The following is a 22,072-nucleotide window of genomic DNA, read 5'->3' on the forward strand; positions in this document are numbered from 1 at the left end:
TATCAAATTAGTTGATCTCTGTGTTTTTACTAAAGCACAGTGGGTCACTTGCATGTGAATTTTCACATTGCTGTGTTATGGCCAGTTCATACTGTACCAAAGAGTGATCACCACCGTTTGTCTACATAGCTACACCATGTACGACGTGGCCCAGCATTTCTTTGCTGGTTCCTTGGCCTATCCGAGTGATGATCTCTGACCGGCCGGCCCTTTCTCACCCTGGCCTGTGACACCTTCACGTTCCCTCCGTTTCCCTCAGTTTGGTTTGTTGTGTAGCTTTTTAAAAATATTTATTTATATTTTATTTCTAGCTCAAGAGCCGGAATCCCCCCCCCCCCCCCCCGGAGACGCTGCCGTTTGGCATTGTCTACTAAAGAATGCTACAGAAACACAGTTTAACCGAAGCGAGTAATCTGTAACTCCCACTCGTGCACCCTCTCTGAAAACCAAGCACTGCTTCCTGGAGGTAATGTACCACTCCGCCTTTCTGTCGGCCCCACCTGCTCCCCCCCCCCCCCCCTGTCTGTTAAGCCTTGTTTTGATGCCCTTCATGAATATTCACTTTTAATGACAAGCCTTCACAAGATTAATTTCTGGTGGTGAGAGAATGAGGGGATAAAGGGAGAGTGAGGGAGGGAGAGAGTGAGGAAGAAGGGAAGAGAGAGAGAGAGGGGGAGAGAGAGAGTGTGAGTGAGTGAGGGAGATTATAGGGACTTTTTCCCCCTATTAAACACATTAATGCCATTCTCTGCCCTGTTGCCAAAAAGAGGTGATAAGGTGCATTTGCATAAAGCTCCAGCTTCCCTCCCACTCTGTCATTAAAAAGGCTCTTTTCATTACCGCCGTTTCACGCTGAGATCGGCAGGCGCTTGTGCCACTGCCACTCTGTGCTTACTTATGCGTGTCAGACATGTTTAAAAAAGAAAGACGCGGCGCGCCTTTGTGCCACCTTTACCCCACTCGTGAATGGAGGTAAGACCGAACAGTTCTGACGCACTGATCTTTCATTTCGCCCACTGACACGCCACGGTGCTGGGCCCCTTCTTCTTCAGGCTTTGTAAATTGGATTTTTAATGTTTTGCCTTGATTATATTTACAGCTAGATGAATGAGAGAGAGAAAATAAACCAGAAGAGTACAAGTAAAAAAAAATTAAGCCCCATTGTCTGCTCTCCATCTGTTTAGCCCCAAATTATTCAAGAGCAGATTTTGGTCCAAGTGTTGAATTGTGGGTGCAGTTGCACTCTTTAGACACTAGATGGTAGCGTAAGACCTTTTGGCAGTGTGATGGGCTAGTTTTTCCCGTGTTAGGTTGAAGTGTGGATTTCTGGTGTCTGTGTTTCACACTGGCGTAGAGTTCAGACATCTTGGCTTGGGGACGCGCTTGCCCGTACAACATCATTGTTCCTTCGCTGATTCCGCTGTGTATTTGCCCGAGTTTACTAAGGTGTGTTGGAACATCGTTGAACCGCGCAGCAGCTTCCAGGAGCAGAGGGTTAAGCGAGGGTTAATTTCTCCCAGTGTCGGTCACGGCTACGTCCCACCTGTTCCCCGGTGCTGCGGCCGAGGGCAGGCCCGTTTCCCCCTGCGACACGCTGCGTGGGACTGTGGGCCAGCTGGAAGTGCTCGGAGGTGGGTGCTAATTGCTCCACTCTGTATACGTGACCTAACATGCCCTCGACGGCCTGGCAAGGCGGGAAGTGGCATGGGAGCTGGAACTGGTTTCCCCGCCCGGTGTGAGCGTGGCAAGTTATGCTCCTGTGAGGACGCGCCCACTCACAGGTGCTATGGGTATCCGCGGGCTCCAAATGCTCGCCCTCGGTGTGTGTGTGTGTGTGTGTGTGTGTGTGAGAAAGAGTTCAAAGAAGAAGGGGGGGGGGGGGGGGAGCGTGAGATGTAGACTAAATAATAAATGTCCCTGGACAGGGCAGGGGGAGTTGTGGGGGGGTAGGGCCGATGACTCTGTTCATGCCCCTTCTCCCGTGGAGCTCTCTACAGCGCGCCGGCACATGCGCCGCAAAACCGTGCGCTTCACCCGGCATCCTCACCCTCTGATCACCCCCGTGAACGGGCCTCGCGCCCGCCAAAGATGCCCTCATTAGCGCGAGCGGGGAAGCCTCCGAGCTGCGTTGTACTGACATGCACAGTCAGGCGCGGGGGGGACGCGCGCGAATGGAAGGTGGTTACACGTAAAAAGGAGGCCCGCTGGGATCCGTTCGCCGTTAAGGGGCTTTGCGTCTGTGATAAGAAACTTAAACGCAGCGTGATTTGCCCCCGAATATGCTAAACTCAAAAATTCCCGAAACTTTTGGAGTGACGAGACCAGATTTGTTGGCCGCTGGCTGTTATTGTGTGCGGCGCCACGTAGAACGCGGATCGTAGATGTTCGTTTGTTACCGACACCGATCCCTTTCCCGATTCCTTGGCTTTTTTGTCGTATTTTTAAAAAAATCCAGACCTGCCCAAGCACAGTTCCCAGCTGCAATACAGCGTGTTTATTTACTTCCTATCTGCCCCCGTGTGTTTTATCAGAGCGCCTCAGTGCTTTAACTAATCCAGCATGGATATATATATAGAGAGAGAGAGAGAGAGAGAGAGAGAGAGACACACACGGAAGGAAGAAAGAGAAGGGACAGGGAGGAACAGAGTGCGCAAGAACACAGAAAGCGTGATGGAGCTCTATCTGTAATTGTAATCTCAGGCTTGACATCTCTCTGCATGTAAAGCTATTAGGAGAAGTGAGCTCTCGGAGCCCTGCTCGGCCCAGGCCCAGGTAATCTCTGTCGGCGTGACGGTGGTGCAGCGGAGCGCCGCAGTTTTTGTCCTGGGATCTGGCCACTGCTCTTCCTGCCCCGATGGGAAGGTTGGGATAAGAGGGTTTTAGGAGAGGGATTAGAGTCTTGTAGTCGCGTGCTTACGAGCGTTCGCTTCAGGTGTCTCAGTTAAGCGTGATGTCATTTGTCGTGTCAGCTGTGAAGTGTTTACCTTCCGCCCCCCCCCACCCCGCGTTTGGTGGCGCCACGCCTGAGCAGCGGCTCTCCACCGGAGCTCGAAGCCTCTGCGGGAGATGCTGTCGGATTTTCTGAACCAACTCATGGCAGGGAAACCGGTAAGAGGCGGGCCTGACTCCCTGACCGCTGTGACGAGGGGCCGCGCGTTCCCGACCGGCGGGCGATTAAGCAGGTGACCCAGAGCGAGCAGATCACTGCAGGAATCTTGGGCTCGTTCCAGCAGGAAGGGGACTCGGAGTCTGCCAACCTGCCCATGCCGAAGGCCAACATTCTTTTGATCTCTGCCCAGCTCCTCCGCTCCCAGCGCCCTGGCAACCAGATGGCACTCACATGGGGGCCGCGTAAAGCCATGGACACGTAAAGCAGCTGAGGACGTCAGCAGCGGCGCTTAGCGCGGCTAACGGGCTGCTTTATTAATTGCTGATGCGTCGCGCGGCCCAGAAACACGGCGAAAAACGTGATGGTGAGTGACTGCGTTGGGAGGACGTGGGACGGGATCAGATGGTAGCGCAGCACATCCAACCCAGAACGGAAGGAAGAGTGTAAACACACTGCAGGACATGATGGAGGTACTGCGTGCATGCGCGTGACTGCGTGAGAAGACAGGGAAGTGTGTTTAGCAAATCGCAGCTGCTTTGTCTGTTTGTTTTAGGAAAATGGGTGATAAAGTACAGGTTCTCGCGGCACACACGTCGCGAGACATTGTAGTCCCATTTGTACAGAGCGCTACCGAGCGGGGATCAGAGCGGCGTCACGTGATCCTGGCGCTTGCTTCCCCAGCCGACAAACTCCAGGGTGTCCTGGGCAACCTGCTAATCGGAGCCGGATCCTCGCTTGGTTGCGGATCTGTCAGTTCACCTCCGTCTCCATCTGATGTCCACCTGTCACACCGTCTCCCCCTCTGTCCAGCCGCGTGGTGCACGCGTGCGCACCAAGCGTGGTGTGGAATACTGCTCATTTCCACACTTGTCAGTGTCATTCGCGCGGTGGCCATCGTCTTCCTGTTCCAGATCCCAAGCAGTGAGCAGCACGGCCATCGGCTTTGTTGCAGCTAAGAATTACAGGAAATTAAAGAAACGTGCATGTGTCTGCGTGTACGTGTTTGTATATGGGCAAAAAAGTGTGTGCGCACATATGTTTTGTGGTGGAGGAGTGAAAGACTTCTTGGTGTGTGTATGTGTGTGGTTGATTTTATTTGACGCAGAGCTACTTATCTTCCTATAAGACATCACTTCCGTCAAAGCTTTGCACAAGGGTATTGGCACAGAAGTCACACCAATTGTTTATAGCACAAATGGGACCAACAGTAGACTACCAATATCTGAAAGACGTGGTAACCTCACGTGGACTTTGGTTCTGTAATGCTCTTTCGTAAAAGCTCTCTCACGTTTGAAATGCCCCTTACCCGACTGCTGGGTTAGGTATTGCCCTCTACACTATACTGCCTCTGCACAGCGTGCAGCCCCCGAAACGCTGCAGTTTTGCTTTAGCCGCGATTCTGACTTTCGAAGTGGCGCACGCAATTAAAAGAAGTGTTTCCCAGTATGACATTAACACGGGAAAGGCCAGCGTTATCTACCCGCCAGTGTACCCTTTAAGAACCAGCTTCTGTATTCCTAGGCCGGCCTCCTCCTTTGCTCCATGCCGTGCCTCAGACGCTCGTCTTGGCCATAGGGAGCTCCCAGCCGGACCTGATTACCTTCCGTCTGCGGATTAATTAATTAAACGTGTGAGCCGCTCTGAAAATATAACTCGAGTACCAGAAACGATCCCGTGCTGTGGGATTCGCATCCTCGATGCCCCGTTTTTCGCCGCAAGAACAGAAATCCCTGCGTCCACGCCGTGAATGAAATAAAGTGGTGTTTTGTTTCTTACCAAAACACCATTTTCCTTTAATCGCTGCCTCGTTTAGAGTTGTGCTCTGTTTGCTTGTTGTGCATCTTATTCTCTCTCACTCTGCTTCCTGCAGCCTTCCCCGGAACTGGATGCATGGGTAAGCATGGCCTCTTTCTCTCGCGCTCGCTCTCTCTCGCTCTCTCTCATTGCGATCTCTTTGGAACATGGTGTTTTCTCTTTTTTCTCTCCCTCACTCTCTCGCCGTGCGCTAAGTCCCGATAGCAAGCGTGCGAACGGCGTGACAGTTCTGCAGCCACCCAGCTAGAAAATTGCATATGATGTGCATGCTGATGGAGGAGATTTGTGGCACGCTGCAGACGGGCGGTGGAGGGGAAAAGGCTGATTATGCTGGCCCGTAATTCCGGGCAGCGCTTTGCCACGTTGCGTTGTGTGCCTGCTGGTCTGTGTGCTCCATTCTTTTGGTCAGTACCACAGGGTGCATGCTCTCTCTCTGTGTGTGTGTGTGTGTGTGTGTGTGTGTGTGTGTGTGTGTGTGTGTGTGTGTGTGTGTGTGTGTGTGTGTGTGTGTGTGTGTGTGTGTGTGTGTGTGTGTGTGTGTGTGTGTGTGTGTTCGTGCTGACCTCAATGTAGAGATATGCAAAGTAAGCAGGGGATTGCCAGGATGTGGCCAGGCATGGGGGTCTGTGAGAGGGCGGATTTCTCCGTCCCATTGCCGACTGGTGGGCTTCATGTGTCGCCTTTTCTTTTTTCGCTGGTTGCTGAGTTATTCAGCTCATTTGCATTTACGTGCGAGCGGCAGCTTTTGTGCTTGATTATAGAAATTATTGCTATTGTGCACATCTGTACAGCTCTGTATAAATATGGATTGTTGGGTATAAGTATATGTTGCACTTCCTTGGTGCCATTGCAGTAGCTTGAGGAATGCTCCTCGTAGTTCACGATGAATCAGTGTGAGTGTAGGCAGACACGGTATGGGAAAATCACTGCCATTAATGCATACGGGCACAGGTGGGGGAATCCATACTGCGTTTTTCATATGGTTGTCAGTCACATGGTATGTTTACGTTTAATAACGTTGTGGGGGTCGAGTCTGAGTGTTGTGTTCAGTCATCGGTCATCATTTGATTCATCTCTCTAAGTCATCATTCCGGACCTCCAGATCATGACCTTTTTGCGTCTTCTGTGGTTTCACACCATGCACTTGTTTTGGAACACGTCCACATTACAGATCCTCCCTGTTTTTTTTTTTTTTTCCTAGACCTGAAAAAATTAGGACAATGCAACTGAATTAAGTGTGTTTTGCCCCACGATGGCCATGAGGACATGAGACGCGTACACACCCGTTAGAGTGAAAGGTTTTTGTGATGTAAAAATGAAACCAAGTTAAACCATTTCAGAACCTTCTTCACTTTTATTGTGAAGTGGCAGCATATTAAAATCTAGTAAAGACCAATTAAATATTTTAGAGAAAAACAAAAAAGTTATAAAATCTGGCTTGCATAAGCTTAATAAGTATATTTGTGAATTATATTAATTATAATTCACATTCCAACTCATGTTAAATACTAATTTATATATACCTGCCATCAATTAAAGTGATAATTTGTAGTTAACCAAAGTTCAGTTGTTCATATGTGATTTTCCTTGGTAACATCTTGGTAACATCCAACTGGAAAAGCTATTGGGCTTCAGAAAGCATACAAATAAGGTACTGGATCTTGTTAAAGATAAAGTCAGGAGAGAGTTACAAAATATGTCCAAGACATTGGCTGTACCATGGAAAACTGTAAAGACAATAATCACCAAGTGGAGATGTATGGCCCATTAGTGACATTACTAAGAATATGATGCCCATCTAAAACTGATGAGAAGACCAAGGGATACTGGCTAGAGAAGCTGCCGAGAAGCCTACAGAAGCATTAGAGGAATTGCAGTAACTTCTGGCAAGTACTCCTGAATGCTTTGTATGTCGTAGGGTGCGGTTTAGGGTGGCAAGACAGAAGCTTGATCAAATACACATCCAGTCCCAAAAGTAAAATGCAGCACCATCTCCACAGTGAAGCGTGGTAGCAGCACCATCTCCATAGTGAAGCCTGGTGCCACCATCCTGCTTTGGGGCTGTATCTTGAGCTGGAGTTGGTGCTTTAATCAGAGTTCTGGGGATAATGGCAAGCTCCAAATAAGGCGTTTGTATCACTGGGCACGGTGTCATTTTCATATTGCTGGGCATCTCCACTTACTCATGAAGAAAACTCCCCCGAACTAATCCTTTGTAGGTTCTCTAACCGGAGCCTTGAGTTTGTACTAGGAGCTGGTGTAGGTTCTCTGACTAGACTCATACTGTTAGATTTGCTGCCTTGCAGGTCGAGCTTTTATCGGTTCTTGGATGAGAGCCATGAGTTGGTACTGTTTGTTTTAGGGTCGGGCTGATAGACGATGCATCGTACATCAACGATGGCTGACGTAGTTTGTATTAGTGCTTTATGTCATTGTTTTTATTTAGTAGAATGTATATCTATTGCTGAAAACTATTTTTGGCAGGGGACATAAATTGTTTTTTGGTTTAGATTTTTTTTCTGCTTCAGCGTATTTTTTAATTTTAAAAATATTGCTTAATAAACAGAAAAAACACTGTAGTGACTGTTCTCTGTCTAAAATGAAGCAGTCAAAAGTGATTTAAAAAAAAAAACTCACACTGTTTTTTTCTCAGTTAATACAACTAATTGAATTGCTGTTGCAAAAAAAGTAAAAGAAAGCTATGTAAAAGGGTACCGCTAATATCGTTGTTTGCCAGTTGGGTAGTCATGGCCCAGTCCTCGTTAGCTTCTTCACTGCGTAGTCAGAGCTGTTGCAGCGTGCGTGGTGGCTGCGTTTCCCTGCCTTTAGGGCCAGCACGCGTTGTTACTCTGCAAACAGTGTGTTATCACTAGTGTTGTCATTGAAGTTGGTGGCATTTCCTTTGTCAGGTTTTGTCCTGTTTTTCCTGTTTGGGAGTCAGAAGAGCTGGGTTGTTTTTTTTTGAGTTAAGGAAGAAGAGGGAACTGGGGCAGTAAATTGTTTTGTTTGTTGTTTTGGCCTTAGCCCACCCTGAAGCTGTAGTCCTTTGGTTCATTTTGGGGAGTTTTTGTTCCTTCTATCTGTTGTGTTCTGTACCTTGAGATAAACTGATCAAAACTTGCCTTTTGCTTTTATCTTGGTTTCATTTTTTCTTAAAAAAATGCCATTTTAACAGGGATGGGTAGACTTTTTATATCGACTGTAGCTATAATGATTCTGGGATTTTAATTGCCAGTGTGTTTTTAAGCATGCTTCTCTGTCACCCATTGCCACCCCCTCTATCCCCGTCCACCAAATCATCAAATGCCAGAATTCTCAACTTTTAATGTAATTGTCACTGGACGCATTTGATTTTGACTATTATTATTTTGACTAAGCCATATGCTTTTGTTTTGTTCCACAGGCTAAACAGCTGGAAACGAAGGAGACTGAACTCAAAGCGCTGGAAGCTTTCTACAGGGAGCAAATAGACCAGCTAGAGAAGAGGGTTAGTGATCAACCCACCTTCTCTCTCTCACACACACACACACACACACACTCCTGCAGGTTACCAAACAGGCTGCCTGCACACTGACACTGGAAAACATTTACGGAGCTCGTATGTGGCATGTGCGGTTCATGTCCCGCTTGATATCTCAGGGAGGAAGACGGTTTTCAAATGATGTTTTGGTGACACTTCAGGGGATAAATGCTACGATGGCTTACAGGTCGAGCCCCCAGTTTGGTGCTCGTGACTCCTGCTTCGCTGCATAAATTCCCGAATGCCACTCTTCTGCACCTCAGCTATTTTTTATTTATTTTTTTACCTTTAACTGCTGTGCAGGTGGAGAAAGCTCTGAGGTATTCTGACTTTTTAAGACCTTTCGTCCCATATAATTTAAACCGCCAGTCCCTGGCATTTTAGACAAATAAAACTGATGATAGTGAGGTCCAAGCCCCATGCGTGCACACAGAGATAAAAAAAAAAAAAAAGAGGCTTCCTGTTTGAGGACTCATTCACTCGTTGAGCTTGATTTATAGTAAGTAATAGTTCCTGAAACCTTATTGTACTGAAGACTTTTTATTTGCACCGAAGGTCAGTATGAAGAGTAAAATCACTGATAAGGGGGAGTTAAATCAAATCTTCCTTATAGATAAAGAACTCTGAAGTGTTCGTGTTATTATCCAGATGCACATGACAATAATACATTTTGGCACATGAAACAGTCATCCCTCCTGTAAGTGCACCCGTCACGGAGATCAGGTTGAAACTGTTTACATATCTTAACTCGTAAGCATCGCGTGACGCGCCGGTGGGACGGGCGCCAACGCCGTGTTCTGTGTCCTACCTTCAACCATCTGTTCTCTGCTAATGACTGGGGAGAAAAAAAGGGTTATGGTTATCGTGTCCCTGAGATGGCAGTGTGAGGAGTTTGGGTTGCAGGGCCATGTCCCGCTCCCCTCTGGGCCCATGCCGTGATTGACATCGGGAGTGGGAAAAAAAAAAAAACTGAATAAAGTTACATTAAAAGGAAATGGCTTGCTCTGCACGGCGAGGTGCAGTGGTGCAGAACGTGCTTTAGGCAAAGCCTCGGAGCCATTCAGCTATTGGCCAATGGAGGCGGCGTCATTCTCCAAGATGTGCGATTTTGAGTTGTGCTCTCTCCCTCTCTCTCTTTTTTTCCCCCTCTCTCACTCTCTCTGAGGTCTTATCGTCCGCATGCAGCAGGCAAATGGCGAGATTTGCTTTTTAGTCCTCCCTCCTGGCGTGCTGTAGTGTACGCGAGGCTGTCGTGCTACCGTGGCCGTACCTAAAGGAAGAGGGTAATTGGGCTTTCTTTTTATTATTCTGCTCAAGTTCCTCGCTTCTCAGAAGCATTTGTGAAAACACTGATTAAGAAATATGAAAAGGCCACGGAGAACCTATTTGTCGATTGTCTCTAACCTGATTATGGAAGACCTTTGTACCTCTGACCAATAAGGCAGAAATAAGGCCAAATTGACCAGATCTTTTGAATCAGCCATTCAAAGTGTAAAATGAAGATCCTTGATTATATTAAATGTTTCCAAGGCCAGGAAGCGATGGATATGTGACTGTACCGTTAGCCATACCGTTACTAACCAGTCTGTCTGCTGCTGACTGTCAACCATTGGTTTCGATGGTGCATATTCCCCGTCATCCTCTGACAATAAATATTTCGCATTAATTGAGACACCAAACAGCTCTTCGTGTCAACCCTCCTTTCCCTTCTAAAACAAGAATTCCTGAAGCCACGTCCACAGCCTCGGCTGGATAAGGAGTACCTCTTTGGTTTTCCGCTTTCCCAGGTTTCATCTGAGCTGCTCGGTCGCCGGCGTCTAGGAATTGCTTTGTTGTTTATTCATTTTGGGCGTGCTGATTCTGGTGTGTGTTTGGTAGCGTAGTCCGTAATGACACACAAACAGGGGCCAGCAGAGGGGAATATTAACAGCAGAGTGGTCTTCACAGTCGCTGTGCCGGGTTCGTAGATTTGATGCTCGTACCTTTCAGGGGCGGTGGGGGTGGGGGGGTTGCACTTATTTCAAGTCGCGTGGTTAACAATGACCTCATGCAGCAAATTTCCAGTTTACCGTTCTAGAGACTTCCTGCACTTTTCATTTGTGTCTGAGATTGGTTCATAACACTCCCAAGGCACAATTTTCCATTTTGTTTCTAGCAGAAAACCTTTCACATCCATGTGTTGCATCAGAGCTGCACAGAGAGCCCTGGATAGGAAGAAATATTTATTGCCCCCACACCCCCTTTATAGCGCTTCAATTTAAAATGCAAACACTGGTAATAGCAGGTTAATTAATCATCTTAGATTCACAGTCAGCTCCATTGATATTAATTCCTGGTTAATTCCTTGTTTTCCATTCACGAGATCGAAATGGTTAAGTTCAGTTTCTACCCCAGAGATTAGTGAGAGGCATGAGGGGGAGATCTTGCGCGGTGTCGCTCTCCCCTGCTGGCTCGGGGCAGGCGCAGGCTGTGCGGATTAACAGCGACCCAGCGCTAATTACTGCGTCATAAATAAACATTCCACTTTGAAAGACCGACCCCCCCCCCCCCGCGCGGACTCGCTCTCCGCGTTCTCCTAGCAAGCGGGCTCAACCCCAGTGTGTCAGATGCTTCGCTATTTATATTTACCTCATTACAAGAAATTGCCATTTGCCAAAGAGATCAGAGCCCGGCAGTGGAAGGCGCGCGGGGTTGTTTGCGCTCGGGCTTTGCTTGCGGCGCGACAGTCGGACCGTGGCGGTCGGATAATTCGTCGGTTTGGCTTGTCTGTTCAGACTGCTGTCACTTCGCGGGGAGAAGGCGGGGGGGGCGGGCGGGTGGATAGTCATGACAGACCTCCCGGAGGAGCAGCGTCTCAGCCGCGGCGACTGCGTTAGCATCGGCCTCCACTGCTGCGGAAGCCCTCTATCTCAGGTGTGCAGGTAGTGCAGCTGTCTCGCCGCTGCACTACCGGACCGCTTTTATCGCGCCAGCCGTGGCGTTTTGTTTTGTTTTGTTTTGTTTCGATCCCCCCCCCTCCTTTTTCCGAGAGTGGTGTGCATAATCTGCTCGCTTCGTTAAACTCTCCCCAAGAACGCACGTTAGTGCGGTGAAAAGCCCCGGCTTGTAAACAGCCGCATCCCAATGTCCCCGATCTGAATGAGCCCTGGCACGTTCCCTCTAAATCCCTCTAAAGCTTTCCGCTGGCTCCCCCTCTCACCTCCGCGTGGCCCCGCCGTGCTCCTAGCATGAGCTCAAGTCAAGATACCCCCCTCCCCTCCCCCTCCCACACTTTAGCCCTCTTCCTGCTCTCTCCCCTGTCACCAGTTGCAAAACGCTTTGAAGCACCTGAAGCACTGGGACGAGATAATAATCCTTGTGAAACCCTGAGAGCAAAGCTGACGCGATGTCGGCAGGGGCCCTCATTCCGGAAAGCTCCTAACCAGCTCATGCAGGCCTCACCTGGATGGAGAAGTTAGGAGCAGCAAGATCCTTCGCCCGCGCTGGCCTCCGGCTCGCGAGCCTCTACTCCAGCAAATCGCATATTCATTTACTTCAAAGCTTTAGGGAGAAATGAATCGCATTTTAATTTTTTAACACTTTTTTTTTTTTTTGCTTCTTTTTTTTTTCTAAGCGAGATAATTAATTTTTGTAGCAGGCCGGATGCGTGCTGGTGTCGGGGCCTACGGGGTTGTAATACCTCGCTGATTCTGTATCTACAAGGACAGTGCCAGTTAGCATGGGAGCTGGGTTAGCGCAGAGTGCCGGCTAGCTGAATTTCCACCGCGGAAGTAATCTCGGACGCGTCAAAGAGACTGCTCACACTACATGAGCGAATAACTCTGTCATTACCACTGTTTCATGTTCACACTTCACGCTTGATTCGACTTGGCCTCGGAGTTCCTGGGCGTAATTTAGCAGACATTACCTAAAGCAGGGCTCCTTTCTTGTGGCCCACTGTGGGCGATCCAGATAACAGTGACCCACTGTTCTGTACTTACTTATAACATATTTAATCTCACCTTTGGTCTCCAGAAGGATGTGGGAAAATCATGGGGTCCACCGTTATAATATTATGATCAAGCTTTAAATCAATCAAATATAATTTAAAATCGTGGCTACTCGCTTCTGAACACAAGGTCTGTGTCCAGTGCCCATGTAACATTTCCCCCCCCACTGTAGATCAGCTTTTTACTTGCCCGGGGTGGCTGATGTGTACCAAAAGTCTTCACTTTTCACTAAAAATACATTTATTTATCATGTAACATTTAAAAATTTAATCGCATATCAATCACATTTAATCATATCAGTCATGCAGTCATGTTGGAATATCTGATTTTCCTTGAAATGTAGAAACATTTGGGAAAACAAATTGCCTTAAATGGACAGTTCAGAGTTAAATTCCAGACCTCATTGTTTTTCTCTCTTGCTATGAAGAATTGTTAAACCATTGTCAGACGATTTCAGGTTTTTTTTTTTACCTACACCATTTGATGTCTGATTTGGATTTAAATTTATCAAACACTGACATTATTGACATTTCTGACTTTTTGGGGTGGGGATTACAGATATTGTGGTTATGTGTGGGAAGTTTGAGGCTCCAGCATGTTGCTAAACTACTGGTAGCATGGCGCTGAGATTCTCTGGTGCTGGCCTCGTCAAAACAGCCCAACAGCGTCTCCTGATGTAGGTTAATTAGCTTAGCATTGCTGACGAGGCTATGCTCCCATCCTAGCTAGCTATGTTGTTAAATGTTATATATTAAATGCTGTGAAATGTAGTTATGCTAGCATTTATCTTCTAACTAACTCAACTAGGTTAACCAGTTAGCAGTGAACTGGCCAATCAAATTACTTGACATGCTTTTTACTGTGCTTATGCTTGTACTGAAGCCTGCTATCTTTCGGTTGTGTTGAGTTCAGAGAGTGGCTGTGACAGGTAGACTCTTTTCACTCAAGAAAACTCAGAAGCAAAGCAGGCATTCCAGAAGCAAAAGAAAACAGTCAAAATTTGGGAAAATAAACAATTAATTTATAAAAAGAGAAAAAAGGGAAGCAGTGACTGTTGAAACGGTGTCAGAAGGAGAAGCATCTGAGTATTTTATTCCTTAAAATTTTTGTTTTGTCTTCATTTGAATACTTTTGGCCCCAAATAAACATCATAATGCGTATTGCAGTGCAGTTGCTACATGCGTGTCTTTGTGGGGAGGAGATTCCAAATGGACTCTAAATGGTAAACACTTGTTTTCTTGTTGAAATCAAGAATGGACTTGAGGTTCGTTTTAGTCACCACTTGTGGCTCACCACACCCCGGCCCTTTGAGTCCCCCTCCATCTGAGGTGGCAGAGCCCAGTGCAGACGGAGCCACTGATTGTTTGCAGTAGCTGTATCTCGGGAAGAGGGGGCGAGGGAGCGGAGCGGAGAACCTCGCCAGGCAGAGAGGGGCAAGGCGATGCAGGTGCCAGCTGGATGATTGTAGCTGGCAGATCCGTTAATGCTGCGACGCACCAGGAGCCGGCTGGTGGGAGCTGAAGCTTTCAGGAGTGTGCGCGAGGTTTCCGTTTGGCTAACCCTAGTTCATCCCATACGGCCTCGTATTTAGAGCCTCTTGTTCGTGCTGGGTTCAGCCACGCTTTCTCACTGTCCACAGATTGAATAGCAATCCTGATGAAGATTGGGTCTAATTGTTTTAAAAAATAACTCGGAAAATAAAGGATGCCATGCAGTATGACCTTGCTAACCTCTTATTAAATGGGGGAAAAATCTCAGTTCCTTACCTGACTGTCTATACATCCAGATGGTTCCTTACCTGACTGTCTATACATCCAGATGGTTCCTTACATGACTGTCTATACATCCAGATGGTTCCTAATGCCAAAGATTTTTGGTTAAACTCGTAGGAGGTCTGAAGACCATAAGCTGTCTGCCGTTAGCATGCGCTTTGCATCAGATCTGGATGTTAAAACTGTATTCCTCTAGGGAATACACTCCTGAAGGGATAAGAAGATTCCCAGCCAGATTTAGGGCAGCGTGGTCTTATCTACGTTTTGTCGCTGTTTTGCTTTACATAATGTGGATTTTAAAAATTTTTTTTAATTATTTTTTTAATTTTTATTTATTTATTTATTTATTTATATTTTTTTTACAACCATGTTTTGTTTTCCTCCATACATATTGTTTTCTGATGCGTGCTGGGGTGTTTCTTTGAAATCTAAACAGCAGTTCATAACATCCAGTCAGATCCTAAATCAGTTTCTGGCAACCTACATGAAGACAGTAAATTCAGGAAATAATCAGATGTTGATAACATCCCTGGCATAGCTGTAGTGCTACGCTCTGGGTTTTTTGCCCTTTTTTTAGGCACTCTACTATCTCTACTGTCACCTGGACGACATCACTTGCGTTACAGCCATGTGTGTCTTTTGGTGACTACAGCTTTGGTGAGTTCTTGCCTTTAGTGGAATGGAGCAAACACACAATTTGAGACATCAAATGTAAGTGACATTTGTATAAAAGCGCACTGGGGCACGTCATATGAATATGGTAAATAAGGGCATGCGTGCATGCGTTCAACACAGTTGAAGAATTTGCTTTTTAAATCTTTTGTGCTGAAATCTGAGCTCGTTTTGGGCTCATACAGTTTCAGGAGTTAGGCCTGGTCCAGTTCGTACCTTGTTCCTGGCACTCAAAACCCGAACCCGGTTTTGGGAGCATGCAACGCTCTGTGGTCTATAGCCGCATGCCGAGTGGAGCTGATGCAAAGTGAATTCACAACTCCGGGGGTGATCACAGCGGGTGTCTCGCGTAGGAACCCGCAGGTTTCGCGTGCCCCTTGCTTCTTGGCGTCTCACCCTGGAAATAGCCACCCCAGCAGTTTCCCAGATATTACACCACTGTCGACGCGTCATTAAAACCATTAACATTTAAAGAGCGGTGTTCTTAATGGTCTCCGGAGAACAGAGCCTCACGGTCAGAGCCCCTTCTGTAGCACGACGCAGGAAGGACAACCGAGAGATAGCTGCTGTGTTGTCCTTCATTTCGAGTCCTTTCAGAGGTATCAGTTTAGCCTGAATGGAAGTGGCGATTCTAGCCTCCTGTCTGAGGGCAAGATGGAAACAAATCTGTCGTGGCAGGGATTAGACCGTGGGGTATAAAAACACCCTCCCCCACCTCCCCAAACCCCTGGTTTGAACAGAAGAGGGTTCTGTATAGTGTTGATGTGCCCTGTGTTTTGTATACTTTGCGTTTACCATTTATCCCATCTCTCAGAAATGGCTGTTGGGCTACTTGGGGCTCACTAAGTCCTCACCGACTTGAGCAGTCTTTCAGTCACTGAGATGATGGAACGATAGAGGGCTATCGCAGGGAGCAAAGAGGCCGCGTCCGTCCCCCTGGGCTCAGATCCGTGATGCCACCGCCCGGGCCAGGTGCACTTTGGGGTGGACACTGGAGATCTAGAAAATCTGCATTTGCTTTTTGCACTCTTAGCTAATTAGTTAATTTTAGTTAATCTCTGGTGTGTGTGTGTGTGTGTGTGTGTGTGTGTGTTGTGTTTTCTTTTTTTCAGAACCTTAATCACTTCAAAACTTGTAAGGAACAGTTCCACGCTGCAGCTGACAGGGTTGAGGCTAACATAAAGTAAGTACAGGCATTAACTTCATCTAAGGTTTTGCAGTTTTGTTTGATTCTTTCTAGCATGTTATGGCCCACTTATGAAGACAAATTGCACACTAGGATTTGCTGAAAACATATTTCCGTTGCTTAGTCATGGGTAAAACCACATATTAAAAAAACCTTATATTTGATTAATCAAAGAAATGTGTTACTGTGAGTGCAATTACAACAGAATGACACTCTCCTGCCAAACATTACATTTTTTTTTTACATTTATGTAAAGGGTCAACCCAAGAGGGAAAAGAAATAGAGTTTTCTGTGAAGTATCAAATATTTTAACTGCTTGGAATGAGGGCTGACTTTGCCGTTAACAATTGAAGCTTTTTTGTAATAAGCCAGTAATTGAACATGAGGTTTTTTTCCCATTATCTTGTCACTAATCACGTAACAGAGAAAACATGTCCTGTACATTTAATGTGGTTGAGTTGGTGTTTTTGGTAATTATAGTCATCACACAAACATGTGTGCAAAGCTAAGATTATCTTTTTAGTCTTTGAGACAGACCTACGCTGTAATTGAAGTTAAGGCCAAAGGTATGAAAGCTCTTGTTATTGTTTCCATACCAACTCTGGTTTCTATGGAGATGGCCTGCCAACGTGCCTTCTCGAAATGCGTTAAATGGAAATGGGAAATAAATGGGAGAGTGTGTCAAAACAAGGGAGGAAGGCGGCGCGATTCCCGTTTCTACAGGGATGGCGACACAAGGGCATCAGAATGCGGCTTCTTCTCTGATGTTGAACCCTTAACCCGACCCCTCCGGGAGACTCTGTGGTCCTGTAGTGGGGACTCTCCTCCCTTCCTGCCTGGGTCTGAAGCTGCTCCGTGAACCGCTGGAGATTAAATTGCTGTTGAAATTCACGGAGAGCCGTTCATTTTCTGCGGCGAGGGACACGTGGGTTGGTTTTCTCTGGGCTGGAGTGATATCTGAAGCCTGCTGTAATTAACGCCGATTGTTTGTTGCTCTCTTGCTGCTCCCCATTTAACTACACCACACCCCATGGGCTTTTATCTCTCTCCATCTCTCCCCCCCTCCCCTCTTCTTCCCTCAATCCTCAGAGTGCTCATGTAGTTCTTTTAGAAGTTTACAGAGGGGTGAATATTGACTGCTATGATGGATGCGTATGTTCATTTCTTATATTGTCTTGTTTTGCTACATCGTTTATGTCTGTAATGCGACAGGTGCTTTATTAGTAATAGTTTACAAAAAATACTTCTGCAGCTTTACGCCATTTCCACGTCTCTTGTTTAAACTAGCAGTGAACGTGGCTCACGAAGCAGAACGTTAATACAGTGTATCGCATCCAACCTTGCTGTATTTCTGAACCCCAGTACTTTGACACTTTTATTACACACCGAGCCGATATTATAGAGCTATAAACAAAGAAACATTGAAACGTTTAGAATTCGCCAACACCTGAAGGTGTTTGAGCGGTTGTGGATGTTCTCGAGTCCTAACCCAGCTCCCAGCTCATCTCAGGATACACCGTGGAAAGGGAGTGATGTGTTCATTCATGCTGTTCTGGGATTTGGACTGCTAATCTCCAGTGCCCTTCTCTCGGGGCTGAAGAACCAGACACACACACACACACACACACGAAGAAAGCAACAGCCATGCAGTCTTAGCTCGCAAAGCCAATATGACTTACATGTGTACCTATCTGTCTGTTCACCGTGGGTTGGTTCTTTCCTCTGGTTTCATATTTTGGAATTGTCAGTGTAGGAGGTGCCAGTGTGGGAGCTTTGGTATCTCATCTTAACTGAGCTGGCTTATGGTATGCTTTTGTGTTGTAAATGTGGGCCTAATAACTATTGAAGTTACCTCAGACCTTCTAAGCCTAAGAACCACCTAAAGATTCAGTATTTGAATTGTTGGTGTTTGCTACGTAGACACCTCCAAAGAAAGTCTGGGAAAAAAATTGGATAATAAATGCAATTTCTACAGTTTGAGAAACAAATGTGGTGAACAACAATTCTAGAAGAAATGTTTGAGGAGTGAATTGTTACTTTAAAAGTTACTTTAAAAAATACTTCTGATGTAAAAACTGATAAAATGCCACCATGTGGCACTAACCCACTCAGGATAATAAAAATAAAATGACATTTTCCATGAACATAATGTTTGTTTAGCACACCTCTCTGTACCATTAACACCCACTAACCATGAAAATCAAACCCACTAACCAACCATCTTATGTTGTCCACTCCCTGCGTCACGAGCGTGGAGAATCACGACGGCGTTCATCTTGTCTCGTGTTGGCTATGCTGTTAGCTAGCGCTGAGCCTTTTATTCAGACCGCTAAAACGGGCCGTAAAACAACAGAAGATGATTAAACCTTCAGTTTAACTCAGTGACTTTGTGACAAGTCTTGCAGGCTCGAACTTTCCCCACTGGCTGAGGTAAAATATCTCCCAGCCAGCCAGTCCACTTGTTGGTAATTGTGTTTATGCTGCGCTGCACTCGGAGCCTTAGCTGGCAGTGTTGCTCTTATACCTGCTCACTGCTGATGTTTTAATCCCCCGATTTAATCCCTGAGGATTTAGGCAGCCTTGAGAAACCCCCCCACAACCACCCCAGCCCCTCCTCCACCAAACTCGCGGAGCAAGACAAGGCCGGGTGGTTAATCTCCCTCCGGCCGGGCCCAACTCTAGCGGCTCGGGCTTGGTCCGTGCAACCCCCACCCTTAACCCCCACCAACCCCTCCACCCTTCCTTCCTCGCTGGGGTCCGGCGTGCCCAGGCCGAGCCCCAGGCCGGACCCCGGGCGAGGCGGGGATGCTGGCTGGTGCAGGCGCACGTATTGTGCGCGTTGTTGCCGAGGTTGGCGGAAGATCACCCGCCAGCTGTTTACTGCCAGGTCTGCCACAGGGGTTCTGACGTTTCAGGATAAAAATGCGGAAAGTCCTCTATTAATTAGGATGACGGTACCCCGCTCTGCATGGGCACGCGTGTTCTGCGAATGCCGTTATATCTTCAAAAAGAAAAGTAGTTTTTTCAGTGATTTCTTTATTTATTTAAAAAACTTTTTTTTCTCACTTATATTTAACAACAGCTAAATCAGAAAGAGAGAGAGAAACACACAGGATGGGGCGGAGGGGGGTTAGCGTGCGCCAGTAAGGGACCGATCTTCTCAGCGTGGTCGTGCTTCCTATAAAGAAAAGTTCTCCCCTCAGCTGAAGCCAATTAGTTTGCCATGGTCTGGCTTTTCTGTTGTTCCCCTATGGGTGCTCCTCACGGTTGCTCAAAAGCGAGGTCCTCATTAGGAGCTCTCCGGGCTCAATGGGTGGGTGGAAAAGTTGGACAACTTGCCCACAGGTCAGGAGCCTGGCCCCCCATAAACTTTCAGTTCAGAAGGAGTTGGCGTGCGGGGTTGTAATCTGCAAAGGTTAGTTTTGGGTAGTTACCTTATGCCAACTTTCTGTGGGCGAGGACAAATTTACAGCCTTCAGTAATGTTTGTGGGAAACGTAAGGGACACGTAGAGTATGGGTAGAGCGTATGGTGGACACCTCTATCAGCAGTTTATCCATCAGCTAGCTTTTAATAAAGCTTCTCTTATTGTAATGGGACAGCATATCAACTTGCGCAATTTAAGGAGCGCCCTGGAGCGTTTTAAATTGGCACTGTGTACGCAGAGTTTCAAAGTAAGGGAGTGGCTAATGTGAAAGTTATACACGCTAGCACAGTTTTGCAGGGTTTGTCCAGAGTTGACGGGGAGCCGGGCAATCTCCTGTCCCACCCTTGCCATGCCGGAGCGGACAAGCTCTTTGCAGAGACTGGGCTGTGTGTGTGGTGAGAAACTCCTCCCCTGGGGGCAGCAGGCTTGAGAGGGCAACAGAGAAGTGAGGTGCACGGTGATTACTCTCACCCCCCTGGTCGAACAAGTCCCGGCCCAATAATAATCAGCTTATGTCAGGCCCTTTCCTTCTCTCTCTCTCTCTCTCTCTCTCTCTCTCTCTCTCTCTCTCTCTCTCTCTTTCTTTCTCTCTCTCCCTCTCATTTCCCTTCCTCACTTACTCTCACCCTCACCTTTCCCTCTCTTTCTCCCCTCAGCCCTGTCAACCTTAAGTGGGGCCTATCACGGCCGGACCACCATCCCCTGCAGGTGAGATTGCACAGGGGGTGAGGGAGGGGGTTTGGGAGGGAGGCAGGGAGCGAAGGATGGAGGCGGAGAGGAAGAGGGCTGTGGAGGTGGAGAGAAGAGGAGGCCCCGTGCTCAGTCAATTGAAAAGCTGTCAGCGCGCAAGCAGGGCCCTCGGAGGAGAGTCTGGGAGATAAGGCGAGCTTCTCCTCTGGCAGCCGAGCTCCAGCGAGGTCAAGGCAACGCCGCCTCTAATCTAGTTAATTTTAGACCCTCGAGTCGGGGAAAACATGTCAAGTTGAACTCGGAGCTGATAAGGCTTCATGGCTTGCACTTTCAATCAGTTTGATTTTCTGTTTTTTTTTTTTTTTTTTTTTTTTTTTTTGCCCCCCTCTTTTCTCTGGTTTGTTCTTTAGTTGTTTCATAAGCGTCGTAAGCGTCTTACATAACGACATATGTTGTAAGTGCCCATCTGATCTGAGTTTCGTAATTCTGTGGTCTTGCTTTTCTCTGTTCAGAAGGAAATTCGTTTGGCAATAATTAGTTAATTAAAAGGGGTCTCCACATCAGTGTCCATAACTTAGCGGCCACTGCTACTTTTCTAGTAATGAATAATGAGCTTGTTGCTTGAAGTTTGGCGCGCATGCCAACATATACACTCCATGTTTTTAAGTTAATTCAGTCTTTTGTAGCCGCTTTATTTCTGTGCATTTCATTTCCATATTTTTTATTTCTCTCTCCGCTTTTTCAATCTCCACTGACTCTGAAGTTGAGCTTTGTTCTGCGCCTCTGTGCTCCGTTAAGGAGATTACATGTAATAGGAAAATTTCCATAATTAACATTTTTAATCTTTAAGCACTGTTATTTATTTACAGATGTAAAACGCGGGAATGAGTGTTTCTTTAACAAGCGAGGCCCATTTCCTTCAAAGTGGCTGCATTCAGCTCAGCTAATATTTTTATTAAAGACCTCACCTTCAGTTTGGTTTAATTCGGTTCAGCTTTGGGCTCGGGCAAGCCAATTTTCTGCTTCAGGCCCCTTTAATAAAGCCCACATGCTATCAGGAGCCTACCCCTTTCCTGATGAAGGCAGTTTATTTTAAATTAAAACACAGTTCCTTATCTGGTGCGGCGGCGAACGTGGCTACAGTGCTCTCTCGCCCCGCACCTCTCCCCCCGGAGGGTAATTAAAACGAAAACCGGCTTCTGACGCTGATAAAAACACCGGGATCTGATATGCACGGCCTCTCTAACACACGCTGATGCGGTATTGATGGGAAGTTTATTTCACCCCCTCGCCCCGATAAGAGCCGGAGCACGGGCGAGCGCGATCTTGGGCGGGCGGCTGGCGTCTCGCCGCAGCTTGCCGGCGTGTTTTAATTGAATATGCGAGGATGACTAACAAGCGGAATCAAAGTCAAACCGGACCTTTTAATTCGGCTTTCAATTAATCCTCGTGTCGAGCGATCTTCTGAAAGGAGGCGTTGCGCTGAAGCGGCGGGGAGGCGGAGGACTCCGGTAGTCCAGGGCGAGACCTGTGTTCAGACTTCTCTCGGGCTCTTCTGAAAGCGCAGGGTGTTGCGCTTGGTCTGTTTGAGGGATCTTTTACGACTCAATACACGGATCAGCCGTAACGTTCAAAACCACGTGCCTAATATTTGGGCGCACTTGCATCGCTAGGTGGCGCTATATTGTCCAAGAAACTGTCCTACTCATTGGGATTGTTCGTTTAATAGGAAACATACGTTAATGGCACAGGCTCTGTAAGGGCTTTGTCCACCGCAGTGTTTATTAAAAAAAAAAAAAAATCGAACCAGTCCTAGATGTTTACCTGAATTACCACAAATTGATCTTGATCTCAAGTCTCTAAGTAAGTAAATGGTTTTTTTTTTAAATAAAT

At 47.0% G+C, this 22,072-nt stretch overlaps 1 protein-coding gene across 3 annotated transcripts in view; it reads left to right on the forward strand.

The window, feature by feature from the left end:
* Nucleotides 1-22,072, forward strand: part of chchd6a (coiled-coil-helix-coiled-coil-helix domain containing 6a) — a 45,649-nt gene that overhangs the window by 4,902 nt on the left and 18,675 nt on the right. For 2 of the 3 annotated variants that reach the window (XM_027008488.2, XM_027008489.2), the window contains exons 5-7: nt 4,980-5,003; nt 8,328-8,411; nt 15,990-16,060. In XM_027008488.2, coding sequence (XP_026864289.2) covers nt 4,980-5,003; nt 8,328-8,411; nt 15,990-16,060 — 179 coding nt within the window. The remainder of the gene's footprint in view (nt 1-4,979; nt 5,004-8,327; nt 8,412-15,989; nt 16,061-22,072) is intronic. The other variant, XM_027008490.2, reaches the window with a different exon arrangement.

The sequence above is a fragment of the Electrophorus electricus genome, chromosome 22 (assembly GCF_013358815.1).
Source record: "Electrophorus electricus isolate fEleEle1 chromosome 22, fEleEle1.pri, whole genome shotgun sequence".
Lineage (NCBI taxonomy): Eukaryota > Metazoa > Chordata > Actinopteri > Gymnotiformes > Gymnotidae > Electrophorus > Electrophorus electricus.